We start from the raw sequence: 23294 nt of genomic DNA, 5'->3' as shown, positions 1-23294 counted from the left end.
CCTTCCAGTGAGCTGTGGGGTTCCCCAAGGAAGCATACTAGGGCCATTACTATTTTTACTTTACATTAATGATATGAGCGCTGCCTGTGATTGCAAATTGTTCCCGTTTGCAGATGACTCAGCGCTCCTGATATCGGGAGAAGATAAAACTCAGGTTGAGGAGATGCTAAGTTCGGAACTCAGCAAAATCAGAATTTGGCTTACGGTTAAACTCTCATTACATCTGAGTAAAACAGAATCTATTCTCTTTGGGTCTAACCACTCCCTTAGTAGGGTAAATGATTTCAGTGTCAGAATTGACGATATTATAATTACTAGTAAAAAAGAGATTACATATCTGGGCTGTATCCTGGACAACAAGCTGACAGGTGAAGGCATGGCAACAAGGGCGATCAAAAAAGTAAACCAAAGGACAAGATTCTTGGGGAGAATCTCCTCCTTTGTAAACAAGAGGGCTCTCAGGACATTAGCTGGAGCTCTTATTCAGCCCATATTTGACTACGCCTGCACCTCCTGGTTCTCGAACATCTCAAGGTCACAAAAAATTAAGCTTCAAACCTCCCAAAACAAACTAATTCAACTCCTCCTAGGCCTAGAGCCCATGACCCACCTTTATGCAACACATTTTGATGGCATAGGATGGCTCCGGGTAGAAGACAGAGGCAAGCAGTTGAAAATGGGGCTGACTTTCAAAATAGTAAATTCAGCCCTGCCCTCTGTGCCCTCAGTCCCCATTTACTTAACCGATTACCTCACAAAGGTGAGCAACTCTCACAGCCACAACACTAGAGGGAGTATAAATAATGATCCCACTTATCGAACAAATATGGGTAAATTCACTTTCCACAGCACTGCCACTCAGGTGTGGAATGCATTGGGACCCGAATGGAAACAAGACCGCAAGGTCTTTTTTCGGTGCTATCCTTTTGGATAAATGTGCTTTTGACTGTACCATGTACTGTTTTTGCATTTGATATTGTCTAATAAAATAATCAATCAATCAAAACTCACTCGCAGTGCATGCATCCCTGGCTGGCATGGTACATGATGGATCCTTTACTTACAGGTTACGGAGGGTTACTGTACATGGTGGGTAGAGAACCGTGATGGAAAGTAACTAAGTATGTACTCAAGTAGGAGTATTTCAAATGTTCAGTAGGCCTACTTTTACTTCTACTCCACTAGATCTCAGAGGCAAATATATACTTTTTCTCCACTGCAATTATTTGAAAACTTTAGTTACCATACTTTGTAGATTTTTATTATTACAAAACATAGATTAAGCACTTCAGTCCTATATATACTTCGGCTATTTGAAAATAGCCACACAACGCGGCTAGATCTGCTATTTTCAAAGATTTGTACACATTATTGAACTTGTGAAAATGGGACATTTTATGTAATGACGGAGTACTGAGCAATGATGGAGTACTTTTTACTTTTGATACTTAATTATATATCTTGATGCCAACACTTTGTTTTTGAGGGGAACTATAGCCCATCCTATGTCCAGGTTTGTGCACACACAAACATTGAATGCCATTGACAATGAATGGCCAGCTTTGAGTGTTTGTGTAAACAAACATTGAAGACGAAGGTGAGGACGCAAATTGTGATTGGCCGGAATGAGATGATGTATGATGATAAGAGCCCCTCACTTCACACGGTGTGATTTTTACTTTAACTAAGTCAAATTTGATTACCAGACTTTTACGAGTAGTATTTCAAGATTGTGGTGGTGGCATTGATCCTTTTAGTTAAGTAAAAAAAAAAAAAGAGAGTACTCTTCCACCACTGGTAGACGTCATTCCGAGCTTCCAAAGTTCAAAAGACTCTGCAGGCACCGTGTGATTTTATTTGTACGCTCTACAGTGTAAATATACAGTTTTCACTTGCAGACTTGACCAAGAGGAGTGATTTAGGCATCGTCAACCACAGTAGGCACAAGCCACCCATACAGCAGATGGCCATTTGATGTCAGTTTTGCTCAACAAGTCTTTTTAAAATCAGGCTTTTAAAAAAAATGTTCTGATGAGAGGCACATTTTCTGTCTTTTTACCTTTGGTTGACTAATGCACTACACTTTTACAAAATGAAGATCATATTAAAAAATAAAAACAAAATACAAACAGCACCCCCCGTTAACTGTAGCTCTTACATAACGAAACAAGTTAAGTCAAATCATTGTCAACTTCCACAACATGGCTGTAGATAAAGATTGAGTGCCAGCCTGAGGGTAAAACAAGAAATCTGCTTAAAAACCGGATACATGTGGCGATAGCCACATTTACAGCAAATCATATAGGATAACCATTGCATTAAACAAACAATGAAGGAAAAAACAAAATCGGCAGCTCTACATTGAATTATTTAGTGTTTTGTCAGGTAAAGTATACCCCTGTGCATTGTATGTGGTAACCTTTAGTGTGGGTATGCATGTACCTTGATGTTGGGTATACGTTATAAAGAAAATAAAAGGAGGGGGGGGGGGGGGGGGGGAAGAATCCACATCATTTATGAGGTTTGGTGTATAACACCACTCACTGTGCTGGTAAAATACAACGAAAGGAAAAAATAAAAATAATTCACCTATACAAAATGAGTATTTACCTTGGTTTGGCTTATATCAACAGTACCATTTAAGAGTGTAGTGTACATATCCTATACATCAGTGCTCCTGAAGTTAAGGCCTTATGAACCAAAACACCTTCTTATTAATCCCCAACCCAATGTGGAGGTAGAAATACTGCAGCAAAGCCCATATACACTCTTAAGCTGAAAACTAAAACAAAACAATAGTGTGTGTATATATATATATATATATATATATATATAGAATCAGTGAACAGCCCAAGTCATTTTCTTTCTTCGTTCAGGTTTTTGGCGCCACCAAACTGAAAAAAATACAAATGATAACATGCATACTGAATGAATTAATGGGGGGAAAATGAGACCACTTTTGGGCGAATATTATACGTCAGAATCCACTGCGTTTATATTGATCCAGATTTTTTACATTAGCTTTGACCTTAATCTCTCTCTCTCTCCCTCCACAATACGTACAGCAGAGTACCATGAACAGGTAGGAGCTCAGTGTAAAGGCTGCCATTTACTTTATGGTTCACTCAAATATACACCAATAGGACTTTAACAATTCAATATGTAGTGTATGTACAATTCTGTGCGTATGTATGTGTGATGCCTGTCACATGTTGCTTAGGTTTTTGATTAAAGCAGAATTCCGGACCAAACTTATTATATTCATGAATGAGTGGTAATGGGTGAAAAATGACATAACTTCATCCCTATAGCCCACCGGAGCTCAGTGTGTTCCGCAATGTTTTTTTTAGGGCAGCCCATTTGGGACAGAACACTGTGGAAGGTATCTTAGTCATTATGAAAGCAACCAAAATACACGATTTATCCTAAAACCCACCGTGGGCTCTGGAGGGAGTCATGTACTTTCTCACCTCTACCACTCGTTCTTGGAAATAACGTCAGATTAAAAAAGGTAAGAAAATGATTGGTCCGGAATTCTCCTTTAAATCCGAGACACCGTCCGTCCCGAAGCAGTGAACTAAAACACACTGTAGTGTATAGTGTAGTTTCCTACACATCACAGAATGTGTACATAATATACTGTAGCTGTAGTGTTTACTACATCAGTGATTCTCAAGCTTTTGAATTCAAAGGATCCCTCGTTTGATATGTACTTGGCCACGGGACCCCTGGGGGTCCCCCAGATTTCACGTTGAGAACCACTGTCCTACGTTGTATAATACGTACTATAGTGGAACAAACATTGTAGTAACATTAACACTGAATCGAACACTAGCTTAAGACCTATTCATACTCCAGTTTTAGGTGATAAGGTGACCACCGACAACTTCACACTGCGGTGATACGCGACTCACCGCTCACCCAAACACCGTTCGCCCAAACACATCTCTGTTTTTACTAACCACTGTTTCGGTTGTCACCATATCAACTAAAACTGGAGTATGAATAGGCATTTAGCCTCTCATACCAGACCTCTGACAACTAGTTATAAAATCCATAGGACTTCCAATTAAATAGGGCTGGGCGATATGGACAAAGATAATTAATGCATCCGACCAAATACCTTGATATCAATTACTGTGACGATGACATACATTTTCTTTTTAAAAAAAAATAGCGAAAACAGCAGATCTCTACAAGTGCCTCAACGTGTCGCATCTCATCGCGACACGTTGTGAGCATGGAGTGTGTATATATACACCAGAGAACAGAACGGCAACAATGCAAAGAGATGAATGTTATTGTCGCTGCCGCGTGGAAACCTCATACATCCCAAACAGTTACTTTTCAGGGTTGAAAATAAAAAAATCTGCTACTTTAGTTTTTTTTTGTGACGCTATAGTGTGATGTGCGCTAATTTACCCAAAAAAACCACAAAAAGTTAGAATATGAAGATAGGAGATTTCTGCCCGACAGCAGCGCTATGCTGCATTTTTAAATCCCACCCCCCCAATCAGGGCCACAGCAGGTGTCAAGCCAGTGTAAGCTCTAGTCAGTCTAGTGCAACACATACACCTTCCGATGTCCAAGCCTTCCCGATGAAAACGAGCAGGTGATAGAACTACAAATTGACGTCTTTCCGAGTTTCTGAAAGGCGATCTCAGAACTTATCCTTCGGAACCATGCACCTCCAGATGTGCCGAATCATTTTTCACTGACTTTTCAAAAATGTTAAAAAATGCATGCTCACTGTGTACGTGCTCAATGCATGTACGGGCTGTGAGCTTTTACATGAGCTATTCTTGCATAGCCAACGCTAAAATCTAAAATGACACAGATGCGTTCCAGTTTTAATTTGTTAATTAAAATTAATCAGCCCATACCACCCCATTCAATTGCCCCTGCACTGGTAGATCTGTTATTTCCACTGTTTGACACGTAAAGTATAAAATAAGGCACAAGTGATTAAAACCAGAGAAAAGAGAACGCTTATGCCATATCACAATATTACGATACCACCAAATTCCGAGACGATACATCTGGTCTCATAGAACGATAGATTAGGATAACATATTGCTCAGCCCTACCAATTAGTGCACTTTAGTGTTGGAGCTTTATCTATTCAGTCATACAATCACAAGAAGCATTGCGTATATCTGAATAAGAACAAAAATCCTATTTTCGCAACCACTTAAGGCCTTATAGAATTTGCTGTCCGACAAATTGCAAAAATAGATGATCTACAAGCTCACAATGCGTCACAATGCGTTGTGAGCCGGATTAATGTGGCTAAACTATGTCCAATAAAAATAGATTTAGTTTCAGCCCATTTTCTGACATTTGTGTGAAAATAATCTGTCAGTGACTCAAATAAACTAAAAAACTAAAAACATTAAAACATTCCGTCAGGCGAGTGTTGTTCAAGGCCACCAATTATTGTCGCTAATATGTCGATTGGATTTTATAAGTAATCTTCCGTAGTCAGATCAGAGAGAGGAAAAACTACCACAATATGAAATCATGATTTTTCAACAATAATAAAACCCAAAAAACTTGATCAATACAATAACATCAACCACACTTCAATTAATCTCTTCCCAGTACGGGAAAGTCGTGCGATCTTTGCGTGGAACTTTAAAAAGAAAAAAAGAAAGAAAGAAAAAGGTTTTTATGCACTGCAGCATGAGTCTCGGCCTGCTGTTAGACAGGTGTATTAGAACGGGAGTCTGCGTGTCCGACAGATGATAGAAATAGTGTTTATGTGTGGTGGTGGGAGAAGTCTTATTAGAGAGTCTCTGCATGTCTATCAGGCAGCGGGGGCGGTGGGGGCGGGGGGCAGTGTGCTAGTCCTTGACTAGCCGGTAAACATGGTACTGTGCTCCGTGTTCGCTGGTGGACACCTCGAACACAAAGGCAATGCACAGCAGAGTCTCCTGGGTTTCTCTGTTCGACACCACCTGGTGGACGAGAGGAGAACAACAGACAGAGGAATTTGCAGAGGGGCCTTGATACACACACAGATTAATAGAGACGTTTGCAATTAACACACACATACACACTTGTATACACTAGGCATGAAATGATTCACTCCACCCACGATGCGATACTAGGTTCACGTTAACATTTTCATGGTTTATTTAACACAATTTTCCAGACAAATGACCAAAAACACCCCCTTTTTATATATAATTATTTTTCTCTTACACAAATCATAATACAGCTAATTTTTCAATTATCTTACAAAGATCCTGTATTGTCTTGCTGTTTGCATTGCGATATCCTATTTCTTTTTATTAAATCGACTTAAATTGTCTCCAGTTTGAATCGATTTGCAATAATAATGAGTTGCATTTTTATGGCGCTTTTCTATGCACTACGTGCCTACTCAAAGCGCTTACAATGGTTCATTCATTCATACACTGGGAGGTGAAGCGGCGAACAGTCGACGCCAGCGTCCTCACTTCCCACATTCACACACCAATGGTGGCAAGCTCACACCGACCAACTCATTGGAGGCAATGTAGGGTTCAGTGTCTTGCCCAAGGACACTTCGACAGGAGGTGGACAGGAGGAGCCGGGATTCGAACCGCCGACCCATGGATCATTGGACGACCTGCTCTACCTCCTGAGCCACAGCCGCCTTATAATAAATGAATACATGCCACACACACACACACACAGACACAGACACACACACACACACACACACACACGTGTGGATCTAGTTACTTGTAGGATGGTGAAGTTCTCCAGTACACTGTTCATCATGTACTTCTCCGGCAGGTGTTTCAGTTTGTGGATGAAGTTGATCATGTATTCACACATGGGCGAGCGGTGGATGCGGAACATACACTTCCCTCCTTCCACGCGCGCATACTCCGTCTGAAATCACACACAATTACAATAAGTGTATAAATCACATGCATTACTGACATCATGACAGCTAAACAGAATATTGTGCCATACTGTTAAGAGTTCAAACTAAAATATTGGCGCAACAATATGAATCATGGAGATAAAGATAGTAATGAGGCTATCATCTGCAGGTTTACATTGGCAATATGACATTAAAAATCAGGGCCACATGCACGCACGGCAGTGTATTATTCAGCCTGTCTGGGTGTATTGTAAAGGTGGGTTTGTCTCTGAACAAAGCAAGTTGAAAATGGAGGAGCGGATTTTCATTCTCGGTGGGAACGATCATTATGCTGCTTTAAAGAGATCACTCAACGATTTGAATCATAGCGTTTCTATTAAACATTAGGTTTCAGAAATGTGATGCATGAACTTGTGAATAATATAGAACTCAGGGGGAGTCTGGTCGATGGAGTACAGGGTTTATGTGGTTAACCTTTAGGTCAAAAGGCTCAAATTGCAGTAAATCTGAAATATATCAAGAAAAAAAAAGAGATGTAGATTGTAGGACAAAAGATACTGGTGTGTGGGCAGGGTTTGCATCCTGATTTAATCACCAATGTAAGATACAGAGTTATCTGATATCTAATATATGACTGTGTTGTGACCGGCTGATACTGTGTCATAGACAGAATGACACAGACAAATTAGCCTTGTTATGCAATACGTTTCGCAATTAATCGAATCAAAGCCAGGTGTATCGTCACATGTAGCACCTCTAACCCAACCATATCCCTTTAAAATAACATTTAAAGGTTGATTCGAGAGGTTGTCCTCTTACCTCGACCTTCTCCACCACCTGCTTGCCAAAGGAGCAGACCTTGGTGGAGACGCTGATGGTGATGTTCTCCATGCCGCTGTACTGACTGCTCACACCGTAGAACACACCGGGGCCCTCCTCGATGTCGCCGCTCAGGTCCGCCTGCAGACATGGCCAGAAAGAAGAGAGACAGCGACAGGTTAAAGTCATTGAAACAGTATTGTTTGACAGTACAATTTGAATAAAATGTCATTTAGTTTAGTCATAGTCATTTGAATAAAATGTCATAGTTTAGTCACCTGAAATGTTTTAGTTCTAGTCCAATAAATATCATTGGATTTTAGTCGACCAAAAAGTGTACACTTGGTAGCATGCTGATAGCCGATCTACAAGCATGATCTTTTCAGCATGCAACCAAACATAAAGTCAACCAAACACTAGTCCCTCCCTAACATTTGATTCTAGTTTTCAGTTTTAGTCATCATATAGCTTAGTTTTTATTTAGTTTTCGTCTGTGAAATCAACAGCCTGCAACATCAAGCTAAATGGACACACTCTTTTTCAACTTTGACACTGATCTCTCAGATGGCCAGGGCCAGCTGAGGGTCAACACTAGTTGGCAATTTTGGCATAATATAATCCTAACGTTTGATCCTTGACAGTCCTTTAGGAGTAGGGTTGTGTCACAATATAATTGTCTAATCGCAATTGTAAAGTAAAAATTTATTATTATATTATTTGTCATAATCGTGTCCATGTTGAAAAAACTTCATACATAAAATAGCGGAAATAGCTTTGTGATACGTTTTACTGTAAGCTTGTAGATCTGCTATATCTTTAAGTACAATATTTCAGTTATTTGTCATATCTGCCCTGTGCACTTTTTTATTACGAAGCCTAAAAGGCTAAATGGAATTGTAATTGCTATTCATAATGTTCCAATTTCCAATGCCAAAAAACTAAATTAAATGGATAATCGCAATTACTTGTGACAATTAATCGTAAACTTTAATGTGTAATCGTGACAGCCCTATTTACGTACGAGTGATATCATATTTGAATCAAGTGAAAATAATTTTATGCTGAGCTAATTCATCTTGGCTGCAATGGCAACTTGAGTGGCACAATTCTAACCTCTTAACCCTTGGCCTTGACAATTCACGGAAAAAACGGAATTAATCGAAAAATCTAAACCTCCCGTTAACGGAAAAAACGGAATGACAATCAATATCAGTTATCGCGGGGTCAAAAGAGCAAAAATTAATATTTTTTCGCTAATATCACTAATGTTGGATGTAATTTACCAAAAAACGGCTGAAATCTGCGTGATCGTGCGCTATCGTGCACGCGCGCCATCTCTATGTGCGTCGCTGTAAAAAATGTGATATTTTGCGATCTTTTGGGGTTGATTTGAGGTAAATTTGACTTAGTTATGAAAAATATAGCATTAGCTTAGCAATCCGGACCAGCCAAGCTATTGACTAGGGTCAAAATACTACAGGTTGTTGTTGATCGTTGAACCGGAAGTGACTTAGGAAGATCTGTCTATTTTAGCCAAAATCAGCATAATGATGCTTTCCCGCCATCTGGTGGCGAATCGAGAGAATACATTTGCAATGAATGAAAAAAGAAAAACATCTCTTCAATCCACCAGATCTTTCTTGTATGTTAAAACGATGAATTAAAAAGATGCCAATTTGTTACCCAAACCAAAAAATTGGGACTGGTAGTCTAAGGGTTAAGGAGTATGCCTTAAGCGACATAACTTTTAGGGCCAAAATTGTAATCCAATAGCTTTCGCACAACTGGTGCGTTGGTGGAGCATAGAGTGACTTTCTGAAACCAACCGCACACCGTCTAAAGGAACTGGTTTATTTAATTGGCAGCAACGTTTCAGTTCAAAGCCTTCTTCAGGCACCAAATGCCAAAATTGTGACACTGTAAATGTGATTAAAATGGCCCAGCCCTACACGGTGTTGATTTTGACAGCAAATTCAGATTATTAATAAAATTCCATTTTTATAGCACTTTTCAAGTGCTCAAAGCACTTTACAATGGTTCATTCGTTCATACATTGGGAGGTAAAGCTGCGAACAGTCGCCAGCATCCTCACTTCCCACATTCACACACCAATGGTGGCAAGCTCACACCGACCGACTCATTGGAGGCAATGTAGCCCTCTTTTTGAAAGCACCTCCTCGCCACTCGCCCTACACACTCGCCCTCGATATGCACGTTCACGCGAGGCTGCGCCTTTTAAAGTGTCGTCCGAAACCAAGCAGCCTTGAGTGGAAGTGGCTTATAAAGCCCTCAAGAGCGAGTCTGTCGATTTCCTTGTGCAGCCCTGCTTTCTGTCCGCAAGGAAACCTACAAATGTACTGTAAGTACCACCACAAATAAATGATAAATAAACTGCTCCTAAACAATCTTCATCTGATGCAGAATAGACAATGCTCCAACTGATGTTAACAAGGGCTCTTTAAAAAAAACACAATTAAATCACTAATCGAAATGACTTGTGTGACAATTAATCGTAAACTTTAATGTGTAATCATGACAGCCCTATTTACGTACTAGTGATATCATATTTGAATCATGTGAAAATAAATTTATGCTGAGCTAATTCATCTTGGCTGCAATGGCAACTTGAGTGGCACAATTCTAACCTCTTAAGGAGTATGCCTTAAGCGACATAACTTTTAGGGCCAAAATTGTAATCCAATAGCTTTCCCACATCTGAGCGAGGTGCGTTGGTGGAGCATAGAGTGACTTTCCGAAACCAACCGCACACCGTCTAAACTTGCTCAATAAAAAGGAACTGGTTTATTTAATTGGCAGCAACGTTTCAGTTCAAGACCTTCTTCAGGCACCAAATGCCAAAATTGTGACACTGAAAATGTGATTAAAATGGCCCAGACCTATGCCCATGCAACAGTGTTGATTTTGACAGCAAATTCAGATTTTTTACAAACTCACAGCGTGTCGCAGCGAGTGACACACCTGCAGACAACCAAACATCAAATTACTCGTCTTTTAGTTCTACTGGAACTCTTCTCCACTAGTCGCTCCCTAACATTTTAGTCTAGTTTTAATTTGTTAGCGAAATTGTCAGTTTTAGTCATCATAGATTGGTTTTCATTTAGTTTTCGTCAGTGAAAAAAGGTAGTTGACAAGCATTTTTCGTCATAGTTTTAGTCGACGACACTTCAACCTATTCAGTGCGTGTAGTAAGGCGTGCACTGACCCAGAACTTGACGAGGAAGAAGGCGTTGTGCGGGCCCTTCTCGTAGAGCTCCTTCAAGCCTCCTTTCTTCTCAGGGAACTTGTCGTAGATCTGCCTCACGTCCACCGACTCCAACACAGGGTCGCTGTAGCCCGGGCTCGACTGGCTGATGTGCACGAACAGGTGTTTATACTGCAATAGGGATGGACAGGGGTGGAGGGGAGGGGAGGTGGAGGAGATCGAGGTGGGGCATTTACATTAACCCATTTTGATCTGAGATCAGATTCTAAAAATGTCTTCTACATCCTGACAGTTTTCAGAAAAAGCTATGTTTCTATGTCAGTCGTTCTTCGATTTTTCAAAAATAGCAGACCTACAAGCTCGTAGCGCGCCACTCGGTGGCGCGCTATGAGCTTGTAGATCTGCTATTTTTCAATAGCTAAAGCATGACATAATGCTAACCCCAAAAGGGGTTCCCGCCCAAAATGGATGTGTCATTTTCTTCAGTGGTTTTCAAACATTTTCATATCAAGGACCCACAAATTGATGACTTATTTGGTGAAAAAAATTAAATTAAGTTCCAGGGGAGAAAAATGTAATTATTTTAAAATGTTCTGCATTTTGTCTGGGTGGTCCCCAGACGCAACTTTCATAACCAGTGAATTACTTCGTTCCAAAACGAATGCGTGTTATGTTATGCTCTGTGAAGCACTTTGGTTCGACCTTGGTCGTCGGAAATGTGCGATACAAATAAAGCTCGATTTGCTTTGATTTACCGTTTCTGAGTCTCTCTGGGTCTCCATAAAAGCAGAGTACTCCAATAACCGTAACTTCTCCGAGGCGATCGTTCTGTCTTGCCACACAGGAGCCGCTATGGCTGGGGGGCGAGCAACTGGCAAGGGCTCATAACCTGAAAACCAAACAATAAGTTACAATATAGAGACACAAGGTTTCTGCTAACCTCTAGACCATTCAAAACACAAAAACATAGAATAAGGAGATAAGAGGTTTCAGGTTTCTGCCCGACAGTAACGATATACTTACTAAACCCTGTACTTTTCCTCCTTGTATACAATTTACAATTTAGACATTCAGCAGATGCTCTTAATCCAGAGTGATTTACAGTCAGCAAGAACAACACATAGTAATACATCAAACACATAGAAATAGTCATCTAGGATCATAAGTAAGCCTATCTCCTAACAGTAGAATATCCAAAGAAAATCAATAATCTGTAAATACACTATAGGATGCCAGGTCAATAGTGACCTGGCATTGGTCTTCATAACAGGCTATCAAAATGACATGTTTAGCCTTTGCATAAGACAACTGCAAGGTTGTCAAAGCTATTGCAAGTAGGGCCAGTGCTACGGGCTAAGGTGGTGTCTGAAGAGGTGAGTCTTCAGACTAAGGCGGAAGATTGCGAGTGAGTCAGCAGTTCTAATTGAAATGGGAGAGCTTGGGAGCCAGAAGGGAGAAGAGTCTGGGACGTGTGGAGCGTTGTCCCCGATGTTTTAGCGACTGTTCTGCCAGGTTCCCTCCGTTAGCTGACCAAATCTCTTTGCAAAAAATGTTGCCTCCTAGAATAGGGACGCCAGGGCTCAACAGGTGGTTAAGCACCCAGCGAGTTGTTATTGTGTAGAAAGGACTGGCCTGTTCTAGACTCTCTTTACAAGGTGCGTCTGTGTCTGAGGCCCCAATGGAGTGGAGTTGGCAGCTGCACCAAGCAGCTGTTTGGCCCAGCATTGAAAGAAGTGACGCCACCAACTGGCATGATTAAGCAGAACAACCAGGACAGTTTCGCCAACTTTGGACACAGCTTTGTTCTCTGAAACAAGGGTTCCCAAACTGAAGGTGGGGAGCCCCAGGGGAGGGGTCCCCAGCTGCTTAACCCATTAAGACCTAAGAATGTGGGAGCTCTTGCTCTAAATGGAGTGGATTTAACTTGCACACACCATTGATGTCAACAGTTAACAGCTTGCTATGCTGCATGTGTTCATACCATACTTACGGACCAAGTACCGGTCCTGGGGCGACAGAGCTTTTACTTGTGCTGCCCCACCCTGTGGAATGCACTGTCCAAAACCCTCTGAGATGCCCCCAGCCTACAAACCTTCAAAACCCACCTCTTCAATACGGCTTAGTGTTTCCCCCCGCAATGAAGTTTTCTCATCCCCTTCCCTCTTTGGGTACTCAGAAAAGCACTATATAAACTTGAGATAAATATTATTACTACTTACTGATGGGTGGGGGAATAGGGGGCGGTAGTGAACTGTAGGGGGGCTGTGCAAACGGCTTGATGCTGCAGAAAGAACAACATAGGTGTTTAGAAACCAGAAAAATTATTATTATAAAACCAAAATTAAAGTGTGTTTGCTCCTCCTCCTCCTGGCACTTACTCCTGAGAGTGTCCAGGCTGTCCTGGGATAGGGCCAGGCCAAAACTAAAAGCAAGGGAAAAAGACAAGACATTTGAAGAATTAAAAGCATTTATCGACACATTTATCGCAGGTGGTGTGAGATTAAATCATGTTTTATCTCACACGTTTCATAAACATTTAGCAAATAATGTAAAATGAGGATGTTTTGGTGGCCATATAGCCAACCAGTTGAACAAATTGCAGATATAGTATGCATCACTTTTCCACCGGAATATCTAGATTGAGTGGCAAAACATTGAGCAGCATGGAGTGAAGCGCTTGTTGGAAATCACTCCTGCATACCAGCCATTTACAAGTTGCACATAATGCAGGAGGCAGCAGGATGTTGGCGTTACTGAAAACGAGCGCTTCCAAACTTTGACACTTCATTGAGACACTTCAGCTCAGGATTAAGAATGTCTTGACAGAAAGTACTTCATAACTGAGTGGATTTTTATGAAACAAAAACTTTGCAGATATAAAGTGGATAATTCAAGCTTTCTGTACACCTGCAATGTTGGTGAGTTTAACGTTGTTTATTACATTCAGATAGGACTACTGTTTGGATGTATGCCACTCAGTAGAGAGTAGGTACTCCCTACGATGATGTCACACATATAGCCTCTATATCTATATCTTTGCGTTTATGAAATGTCTGAGATCATTAGGGTTTTCTGAACATGTAATCTATCGCCAGTTTGACCACTTCAAATACTTTCATCTTTAATTCATCGCCGAAAATAGGCCATCTACAAGTGTACAACGCATCTCATAGATAGCCTATTTTTGGGGGGGTGACACGCTTCCATAGAAGACATAGCTGACTTCTATGGAATCCAAATGACAGATCAGTCGCGGTGAATGAGAACTTTGAAGTGTCTTTGATCCGTGCGTGTTCACGCCTCTCACCCTGACTGGCGGAGGAAAGGCCGGCTGGGTTTTCATCACGCTGGCCGAGACGATCTGTGCCGAGGAGAGGTTGGCCACCGTCTGCAACGCCTTGTCTTTGGACGCCTGGTCCTGAGAAGAGAACGGAGGGACACGACACCGAGAAAATATAGCTCGCCATAATCATGCTTTCATTCATTGTTGAGAAAATTAAGGCTGCAAGATATATCGAAAACGTACCTCCATCGAGGTCATCATCACGCAAGGTATACACTATTACATATCGCGAAAGACGGCATTTATCGAGGTAAATACATGGCATATTATTATGTCCATTTGCCACCTACTTTGTCCATCTACTTCTCCCCAAATCCAAAAGGAACATTTTATTTTCCATGCTGAATGGCAGCAGGCCAAATATTATTATTGCAATTAGGCTATGTGCAATAATGCAACTGAAAGTCAAAGTTCAGAGCCATTATATTGCCTTTTGTTAGTCTATATATTTGTTGAATGAATGTGTCTTTAATTTGCTAAACTTAACCTGAAGCAAAAAGTAACTATATACAGCGCTATTTTTTATCGGTATCAAGGTATTCAACATTATCAAATATCGCATGCTTCTCTAATATCGTGCAGCCTTAGAGAAAATGTTCCATGGCATACCAAAGCTAATTAACAAACAGCCAGCCAGTCAGTCAGCCAACTAGCATCATTTTCACAAAGTTGCCATAGATTTGGAGAACAAGGGGTACATGAGAGAGAGAGAGAGCAGGGATGAAAGCAGGACAGAATAGCGTTGACATGGAGGGAATGGCACAATACAGATGGAGGCACCTCCAAGACCAAGCTAGCAGGCTAGCATTATTAAGCATATTAAGCTAGCCATCACCAGTAAGTAATACAATACACAGCTTTTTCTAATGGCGCTATATTAATAGCAGCAGCGGGGTTGGGACGGTAGGACTAGCAGCGACACATTCTGCCAAACAACAACTGCTATGAGTGCAAGAGCCTGAAGCAAAAAGGACGGTAATCAAACCGAAACTTACCAAGTTCATGGCCTAAGTAGACAAAGAAGACACACATTATTCATTAATGGATTTCGCAACAATGGGAAGAATCATCAGGTGGATCACACGGTTAAGCAGAAGCTAATATGGAAGAAAGACTTTCCTTGCATAATATAAAAGCTCTTTGAAATCATATAGCTGCACTCACTGGCACTGTACACCGAACCATGTAACCCATTTAGACCCGAGGCCGATTCTACAAACGTCTTCTAAATCCTAGCGGTACTCTGAAAGACCTATGTTGCTATGGATATCGTTGCTGTCGGGCAGAAGAAACCTCTCATCTCCATATGTATTTGGTAAATTACTGCCTTACTGGATCACACTACAGTGCCACACAAAAGCAGCAGAACCTCGCGCTCGAAGCGTGGTGCGCCGATGCGTTTTGAGCTTGTAGATCTGCTACTTTTGCATTTGAATCCCTGAAGGTAAACAGTTTTGGACGCATGAGGTTTCCATCTGAAGGAAACGATATTGCGCGGAATCCGCGGATGCTTTCAACGAGTTAAAAGGAGAATACCATGCTAGAAGGCTTTCTTACCTTTATTTGTAGTTGTTACGTCCCCACCAAAGAGGTCCAGGTGTTATTTTGTGCAAAAGTGCATTATTGGCTATTTCCCCTAATATAAGCCATCAATGGGGGTTGGGTTTTTGTGCTAATTCGCTTATTTCCATCAAAATAAGTAGTAAAGTGTGCCGCTTGGGATACTACCGTATTTACATTATGAAGAGTGGATATATACAAAATAAATAGATTTTTGAGCGATGGAAATAAGCGAATTATCACAACACCCCATAGCCCCATTCAATTCAATGCAATTCATTGAGGGCTTATGGTAGGGGAAATAGCCAATAATAACACCTGGACCTCTTTGGTGGGGACGTAACAACTACAAATAAAGGTAAGAAAGCCTTCTAGTATGGAATTTTCCTTTTAAACCTGATAGCCAGGAGGTATACAGCAGGTTATATGCTACTAAACTGAAACATGGAAGCATGGACCAGCAAACTTCTTCGAATATCATCTGTCGGGTGGAAACCTTATATGTCCAAAACGTTTACTTTTCAGGATTCAAATTAAGATCGCCTGAGGAGTTTTCAGAGTAAAAGCTGCCATATCTGCGTGGATCTTGTTTGTGTCCGAGCATAGGCATGGCTGAGGCATGGTAACTCCCCGCCTGCCTGAGATTGGTCTACTGACACTGGCCGTCTTGACTGTCCTCCGAGACGCGAGGTTACTCCGTGGTAAGATTCTATTTTTGTAGAAGAGGCAAACTAATATCGTTTATGCCGTTTGCTTTGATTGAATAATTGATTGAACACGTATGTTGTACTATGATTTGATTTGGGTTTGTTCTAAATAAAGTGTTAGTGTTGATTATCGTGTATTAATCTAATTATAGTAAACTAATACTATTACACTAAAAAGGATAAAGATGAAAGGAAAATAGACCTTTTTATAGTACAAATAATGTTTCAAGTTTACACATATAAACAAATTACACAATAATCAACAAACACTTTATTTTAGAACACACCCAAATCAAATCATATTATGGCGTCAATTATTCCATGAAAGCAAACGGCATAAACAATATTAGTTTGCCTCTTCTACAAAAATAAAACGTACAAGTTAGCGTTCTCTTCTCTTGCATCATACCATACTACCCATACTTCCCACCACGGAGTAACCTCGCATCAGACTATCCAGCATATCCACCTCGGCGGTAGGCCAATCACAGGCAGGCGGGGCGTTACCATTCAGTACATCGGGCACTTGGCTGTTCTTCTCCTATGTACCTGTAGGTGTGAAAAGACTTGTTTACAGGATTCAACTTTAAAAAAATCAAACGCAGCAGATCCATGAGCTCGAGCTTGCAGGTCTGCTATTTTGGACGCTTTTGTGTGATGCCGTCATGTGATCAAGTAGGGCCTTCATTTACGGAAAAACTGAAAAAAAGATAGATTAATATGGAGATAAGAGGTTTCTGCCCGACAGCGACAATGTGTATCTATTAGGTTATTAAGTAGGGGGGGCAGAAAACACTTTTGGCATGAAATCACAATGCCAGAAGAAATCAGAAGTTCCTGAGACAGAGAAGATAGGGAGGGGTATAGTAGGGGGGGGTGGGGGTTTAGAGGGCATGTCCTGGAGCCAGAACACAAAAAGAAAAGGAATGTTTGTAAAAGTCAAGACAGAGATCTGTGTGTGGCTGTGTGTGAGGGACAGTGCAAAACCAATCTTCCACCGTGTGCGTGCATGCGTGTGTAAATGCATGCATTCCTTTGCATGCTCACAGCCATGCGTACAGTATTCTTCTTAGCCTAAAACCTCGCTTGCTACTGAACCACCACCATGCGATATAATTAAATGCTACCAGCCTGCTGAAATCTAGTGACATATTAACATGCAAGGACAGCAAAAGAAATCATAAAGAAAGAAGAAGAAAAAAATCCACTCCAGCGGTTTAGGTCAGCCAACAACACCAACACACAAACACACAAGCGCCAAGCCTGCTGCAAAGCAAGCATGGAGGCAATGAAAGCGACCCGGGGAACAGCCAGGGACACTTGTTCAATGACAGCGACCCGGGGAACAGCCAGGGACACTTTTTCAAATACATCCAAAACACCTTCCAGTTTGGTTAGTTCAGTGGTTCCCAAAATGATCGGCTATTTTCACTACTTATTTGTTTTCTAATTAATGGAATTTCTTTTGATTATTGTTTTAATTCATGACGTTTTATAATAAGATGATTGAAAAGGAAATGTGGGAAACCAAAAAATTAAGGGATATTTACTCGTAACCCATAAAAATGGGTCCCGACCCATTGTTTGGGAACCAGTGGGTTAGTTTAAAAGGATATTTAAACATTTGGTCATTTTATCATCTACTCAGGCTTATATGAACTGTGAACACCCCAGACAGTTTTTAATTTGCTCCATTCGTAAAATAACTTAGATATCTGATATTCATTTTAGCGTGCGTGCGTGCATGCATGCGTTTATGCAGCGTTGTTCTTTTCATATTCTACACCAAATCAGTCACCAGTCACCAGAACCTAGGACGGGTGTTTTCAATTAATCTTACATGGAGTTTGTATAGAGCGTCGCAGTCCCACCCCCTTTAATGACGACGCCAGGCCCAGGAAATGATTCCCAATGCATTTTTCCCCATAGACATTTCAAAAGGTTACGCCGCGGACAAAGCCAACTCGAGTCGTGACAACTCATGACAACAAACACAATATTTTGGACCAAACAAATAATTACAAAGAAGAAAAACAACAAAAAAAGTGTTGTAACCTGCCGTTTTTTTCTTCTAATTATTTGTTCGGTGTTTGTTGTCATGATTCGTCAATTGGCTTTGTCCGCGGCGTAAACGTCTTAAAATAAATACTTTTTGAAATGTCTGAGGAAAATGAACGGAGAATCATTTCCTGGGACCTGGTAGGGGGCGGGACTGCGACGCTCTATAGGGAGGGGGCCGGGGAGCTAAAATGAATATCAAATATCTAAATACTGAATCGAGCAACTTAAAAACTGTCTGGGCTGTTCACTTAAGCCCGAGTAGACGAGAAAATGACCAAAAGTTTGTGTTTGAAAGTGAAATATCCCTTTAATGGAGCCATGTCAAAGCCTGCAACGAAGCAGCGTGCCTCGCTTCCACCTCACTCCCCCCTCGCTCCTCAACCTACCAGGTGCTGCTTCACCCAGTGGTTCTCAAAGGGGTCCTCCAGGGGCTTCCATTGGCTCCCCAGCTTTAAATGATCGATAAATTGGGATTAGGAAACAAGTGGACCCTTACAAGTATGTATCTCAGAGAGTGTACAAACGTTGCAGGGCTGTCACGATCATGACATTTTTCTGATTATTATATCCTAGATCTAGAACGAGTGGTACAAGTGAAAAAAAATCACAACTCATTTGTCCTTTAACTGTCGCTCAAATAACTGCGATTAGCAATTTCATTGCGTTCATAATGTCTGAACGTTATGAATAGAAATGACATGTCTGTCTGGCTTTTAGGCTTCATAAACAATAGATATGACAAATACCTTAATAAAATAATGTAATAAAAACATAAATAGTCAAATAGCTGTGTTTTGAGCTTGTAGATCTGCCATTTCCAATTTGTTTTTCAACACGAAATGAGTATGACGATTATGAAAAGTATTGTGATTATCTCAAATGATTGCGATTAGGTGATTATGAAATTGTGACAGGCCTACAAACATGAGTGTAAAAATCATCTGTACACTCCGGACTTATTTACTTACACTCCTGAGTTACTGGGTGTCCTTGACAAAAAATAAGAAATGTTTGAGAACCACTGGTTTAGCAGAACTCTCTCTGTGTCGCTAACACTCCCCATTGAGTGTGGTTTAGCAAGCAGAACTTTTTATTTTAATTAGTCAATCTACAGTTCCACAACTGACTCTAGGCCCCAACAAAACAGAATAACTACGGAGGCTTGAGGGGAAAGGCTGGGCTAGGGCTGGGCAATACAGTCCAATATTATATCCATATCGTGATACGAGACTAGATATCTGGGATTTGGGATGTTGAAATAACGTCATGTGGCACAAGTATTTTACTGCTTTACTGGTTGCAATCACTTATCCCCAATTTAAAAATGTCATAATAATAATAAAAATGCCGATCTACAAGCTCAAATGTGTAGATCGTAAATCTTTAATTACAAACTAAAACAATATTATCACAATATGATATAATCGTTACGACATCGATAAAGGCCGTTTCAGACGGGGAGCGAGTGACACAGGCGTTCTCGCCTGGATCAGCGACAGGTCACCACAATCCAGGTCTTGTCAAACGCCCTTCAACTTGACGCTATGCTCGATAACAGGCTTGATAAGCGCAAAGCGTATTGATACCGGGTACTCAATAAGCTTGTTATCGGGTTTTACCGGATATCGCGTAAATAATCACCCTCCTTTCATTGAAAATGTATTACCACGGCACGTCAGTCTCTTCCCGTCTGAAAAGGCCTTAACGAGTTATTTGTAATGTTGATAAACCCTGTGATATTTGATTTCGGCCATATAGTCCAGCCCTAATTTGGGCCAAAAATAAATAAACCAAAAAATAAATAAAAAGGGGGGCATAAAGCAGTATGGGGGCAAGCAGGGCAGCGTCAGTGAGCATGTGTACCTTGAGCTTAGACTGAATCTCACGAGACTTTCTCCTGGCCAAGACTTGCAGGTGACTAGAGACCTGAAGATAGACAGCAGGAAAGGGAAGAAGAGTGCAGGAAAAGAAGAGGAGGGAAGAGAAGGAGGTGTGTGACCACGGGGGAGGGGGGGGGGGGGGGTTGGGGGAGAGAGAGAGAGTGTCATTGGGTTGTTGCACCCACCTTGATGCCCGCCTGGTATTCTCTCACCCTCTTGCGCGCCAAAACCTGAATGTGACTAGACACCTGGAGGTGGGGGACACGGTTATATACCCACAGGACAACAGAGAATAGATACATATATCATGTATGCATAGGGCTGTCACCATTACACATTTAAGTTTACCATCAATTGTCGCACAAATAATGATTTAACCCATTTAGGCCTGACGTCGAAATTTCTAAAATGTCTTTTAAATCCTGTCAGGATTTGTGCCACATTTTCACGATTTTTTTCAAAAATAGCAGACCTACAAGCTCGTAGCGCGCCACTCGGTGGCACGCTATGAGCTTGTAGATCTGCTATTTTTCAATAGTTAAATTATAACATAATGTCCCGCCCAAAATGGGTTAATTGCGTTTTTGGCATTCGAAATTGGAACATTACGAATATATAATAGATAAATAAAATGTGCACAGGGCAGATTAACTGCAAATAACTGAAATATACCAAGAAATTGACTTTTTTTTTTTTTACAAATGTTATACTTAACAAAATAGTGGAAGTGGCTGATCTACAAGCTTACAGCGTGCCATGACCGTGTTATAAGCTTATAGATCTATTTCTGCTTTTTTATGAACATTTTTCAACATGGACACGCACACGATGACAAAATATTCCGAGGACCTCAAATAATTGCAATTAGATGGTTATGTAATAATTGTGACAACCATATGTATGGATTCACACAATGCAAAAATATCTACTTCTTGTTGCTGTCAGGTAGAAAACCTCTTATCTCCACATTATAACGGTTTGTGTTTTCTTTTTTTTTGCTCTTTGTGTAAATTAACGCCCTACACGATCGTACTACAGCGTCACAAAAAAGCGTCAAAAGTAGCAGATCCAACATTGAACAAGGTTGAAACTTGACGATTTGAGCTTGTATATCTGTTACCATGTTTTATTTAGTTTTTACATGTGATGTTTCCACCCGACAGAGACAATAGAATATCTTTAAATAGGGGTGCAACAGTTAATATAACTAATCAATTAAAATCTATTGGAAAACATATTCATTATATATATATAAAAAAAAAAAAAAAACAGAAATACAGATGATTGAGCTACAGGTTCACCATTTGTGTGAGACACCGTCGATATAGAAAAAGATGATTTTGAATCGAAGATAACAAGACAGTTGCAGCCCTGATATACATTAAAAATACAGAACATGTACACAAGCACAGCTCCATTTATGTTAGAGGAACCCCCATGTTTATGTTGATTATAAGAGCATGGTGTGGTGTGCTAAAGTGTTGAACTAAATAAATGCTTGTTTTCCGTCCATACCTGTTTGCGTGTGCGTGTCTTCCCCGTGCGTAGCTTGATGTAGCGAGCTATCAGCTCATTGCGACCTATAGGAGAGAACAGAGGACTGTCAGCAGGGTGCACTTCTAGCAAATGACCACAAGGAGGGGCTGGCTGAACATGAGCAGAGGCGGGACATTGTGCTTTTTGCCATCTCAGCAACTTGGCTGCAAGCTCCCTTTGTGTGTGTGTGTGTGTGTGTGTGTGTGTGTGTGTGTGTGTGTGTGTGTGTGGTTTTGTGTGTGTGTGTGTGTGTGTGTGTGTATGGTACAATTCTTATGAGAATTTGAGAAATCGACACCGTGAGAACAATTTTCCCGGTCCTCACAAGATAAATTTGTTTTATGGTTAAAACTTTTATATAACCTTACATAAGGTTTAGGGGTTAGGTTTGGAGCCATGTTTGATTTATACCTAGTAGCGCGGCAGTGGTGTGCACAGAAAAATAGTCTATTTTCACAACAAGACGCTGCGCAGTGTATAGGTTGTAGATGGTCTATTTTCGGGTTAAAAGTTCCACAAAAAAATAAAAGGCACAAATGGCCTTAATAAAATCACTGTCCTAAAATGATGGATGTCCATTGTCCTCGCAAGTATAGTACTACAAATGTGTGCGCGCGTGCATGTGTGTGTGTGTGCGTCTGTGTGAGCACAATCTGCAGGAAGTAGACGGGTTTTGTAAGAGAAATGTGATAACAGAAGGTCTTTTCTATGAGAATGCAGAGCAGCATGAGAGACAGAGAATGGTGATTGCATAAGAAGGCCCGACAGAGAGATAGAGAGGCGAGCCGGTTGAACAGGTCAGTAGAGCAGCAGACTGCATGGTGCACCAGAAGAGGAGACATGGGAAAGTCTACATGCCTCTTAACCCATTGAGACCAGATTCTACAAATTCTTCTAAATCATGCAGTTTTCTGAAAAACCCTATGTTTCTACGTCAGTGGTACTGGTTCTCAAACTATTTCCCCAAACATTACTACGTACTTGCTACTTGCCCTAGCCTCGACTTTTTATGTAGACATATCACGCTATAGTTTATACGCATAGTTTCCTTATATAGAAATGTCACTGTTGGGTTCTTAGCTTACATATGATTCTTGATGACTATTTTCCTCCTATATACAGGTTTAATGTTTGTTTTTAATTCAATGTTTGTTTGTAAAACACCATTGACAATGAAGGGATCACTTTAATATATTAGCGCCCTTCACTTCACACTGGTGTGATTATTTTGTTATGTATTTGATGTATTACCATGTTTTGTTCTTCCTTACTGTAAGGTAGTCTGCTA

General features: G+C 40.8%; 1 protein-coding gene across 1 annotated transcript in view; it reads right to left on the bottom strand.

The window, feature by feature from the left end:
• Positions 1-1245: 1245 nt before the first annotated feature.
• tead3a (TEA domain family member 3 a) overlaps positions 1246-23294 on the bottom strand; it is a 41722-nt gene continuing 19673 nt past the window's right edge. The window contains exons 3-13 of the mRNA XM_083768268.1: positions 21986-22050; positions 20656-20718; positions 15258-15269; positions 14227-14337; positions 13298-13341; positions 13139-13200; positions 11675-11808; positions 10920-11090; positions 7697-7837; positions 6730-6882; positions 1246-5957 (exon numbers count right to left, since the gene is read on the bottom strand). Of these exons, the coding sequence (XP_083624394.1) occupies positions 5844-5957; positions 6730-6882; positions 7697-7837; positions 10920-11090; positions 11675-11808; positions 13139-13200; positions 13298-13341; positions 14227-14337; positions 15258-15269; positions 20656-20718; positions 21986-22050 (1070 nt within the window). The 3' untranslated portion in view covers positions 1246-5843. The remainder of the gene's footprint in view (positions 5958-6729; positions 6883-7696; positions 7838-10919; positions 11091-11674; positions 11809-13138; positions 13201-13297; positions 13342-14226; positions 14338-15257; positions 15270-20655; positions 20719-21985; positions 22051-23294) is intronic.

This window comes from Protomyctophum parallelum (assembly GCF_964188405.1).
Source record: "Protomyctophum parallelum genome assembly, chromosome: 7".
NCBI classification, from domain to species: domain Eukaryota; kingdom Metazoa; phylum Chordata; class Actinopteri; order Myctophiformes; family Myctophidae; genus Protomyctophum; species Protomyctophum parallelum.
The sequence above is the reverse complement of the archived record's forward strand: the minus strand, read 5'-3'. Positions and strand labels throughout refer to the sequence as shown.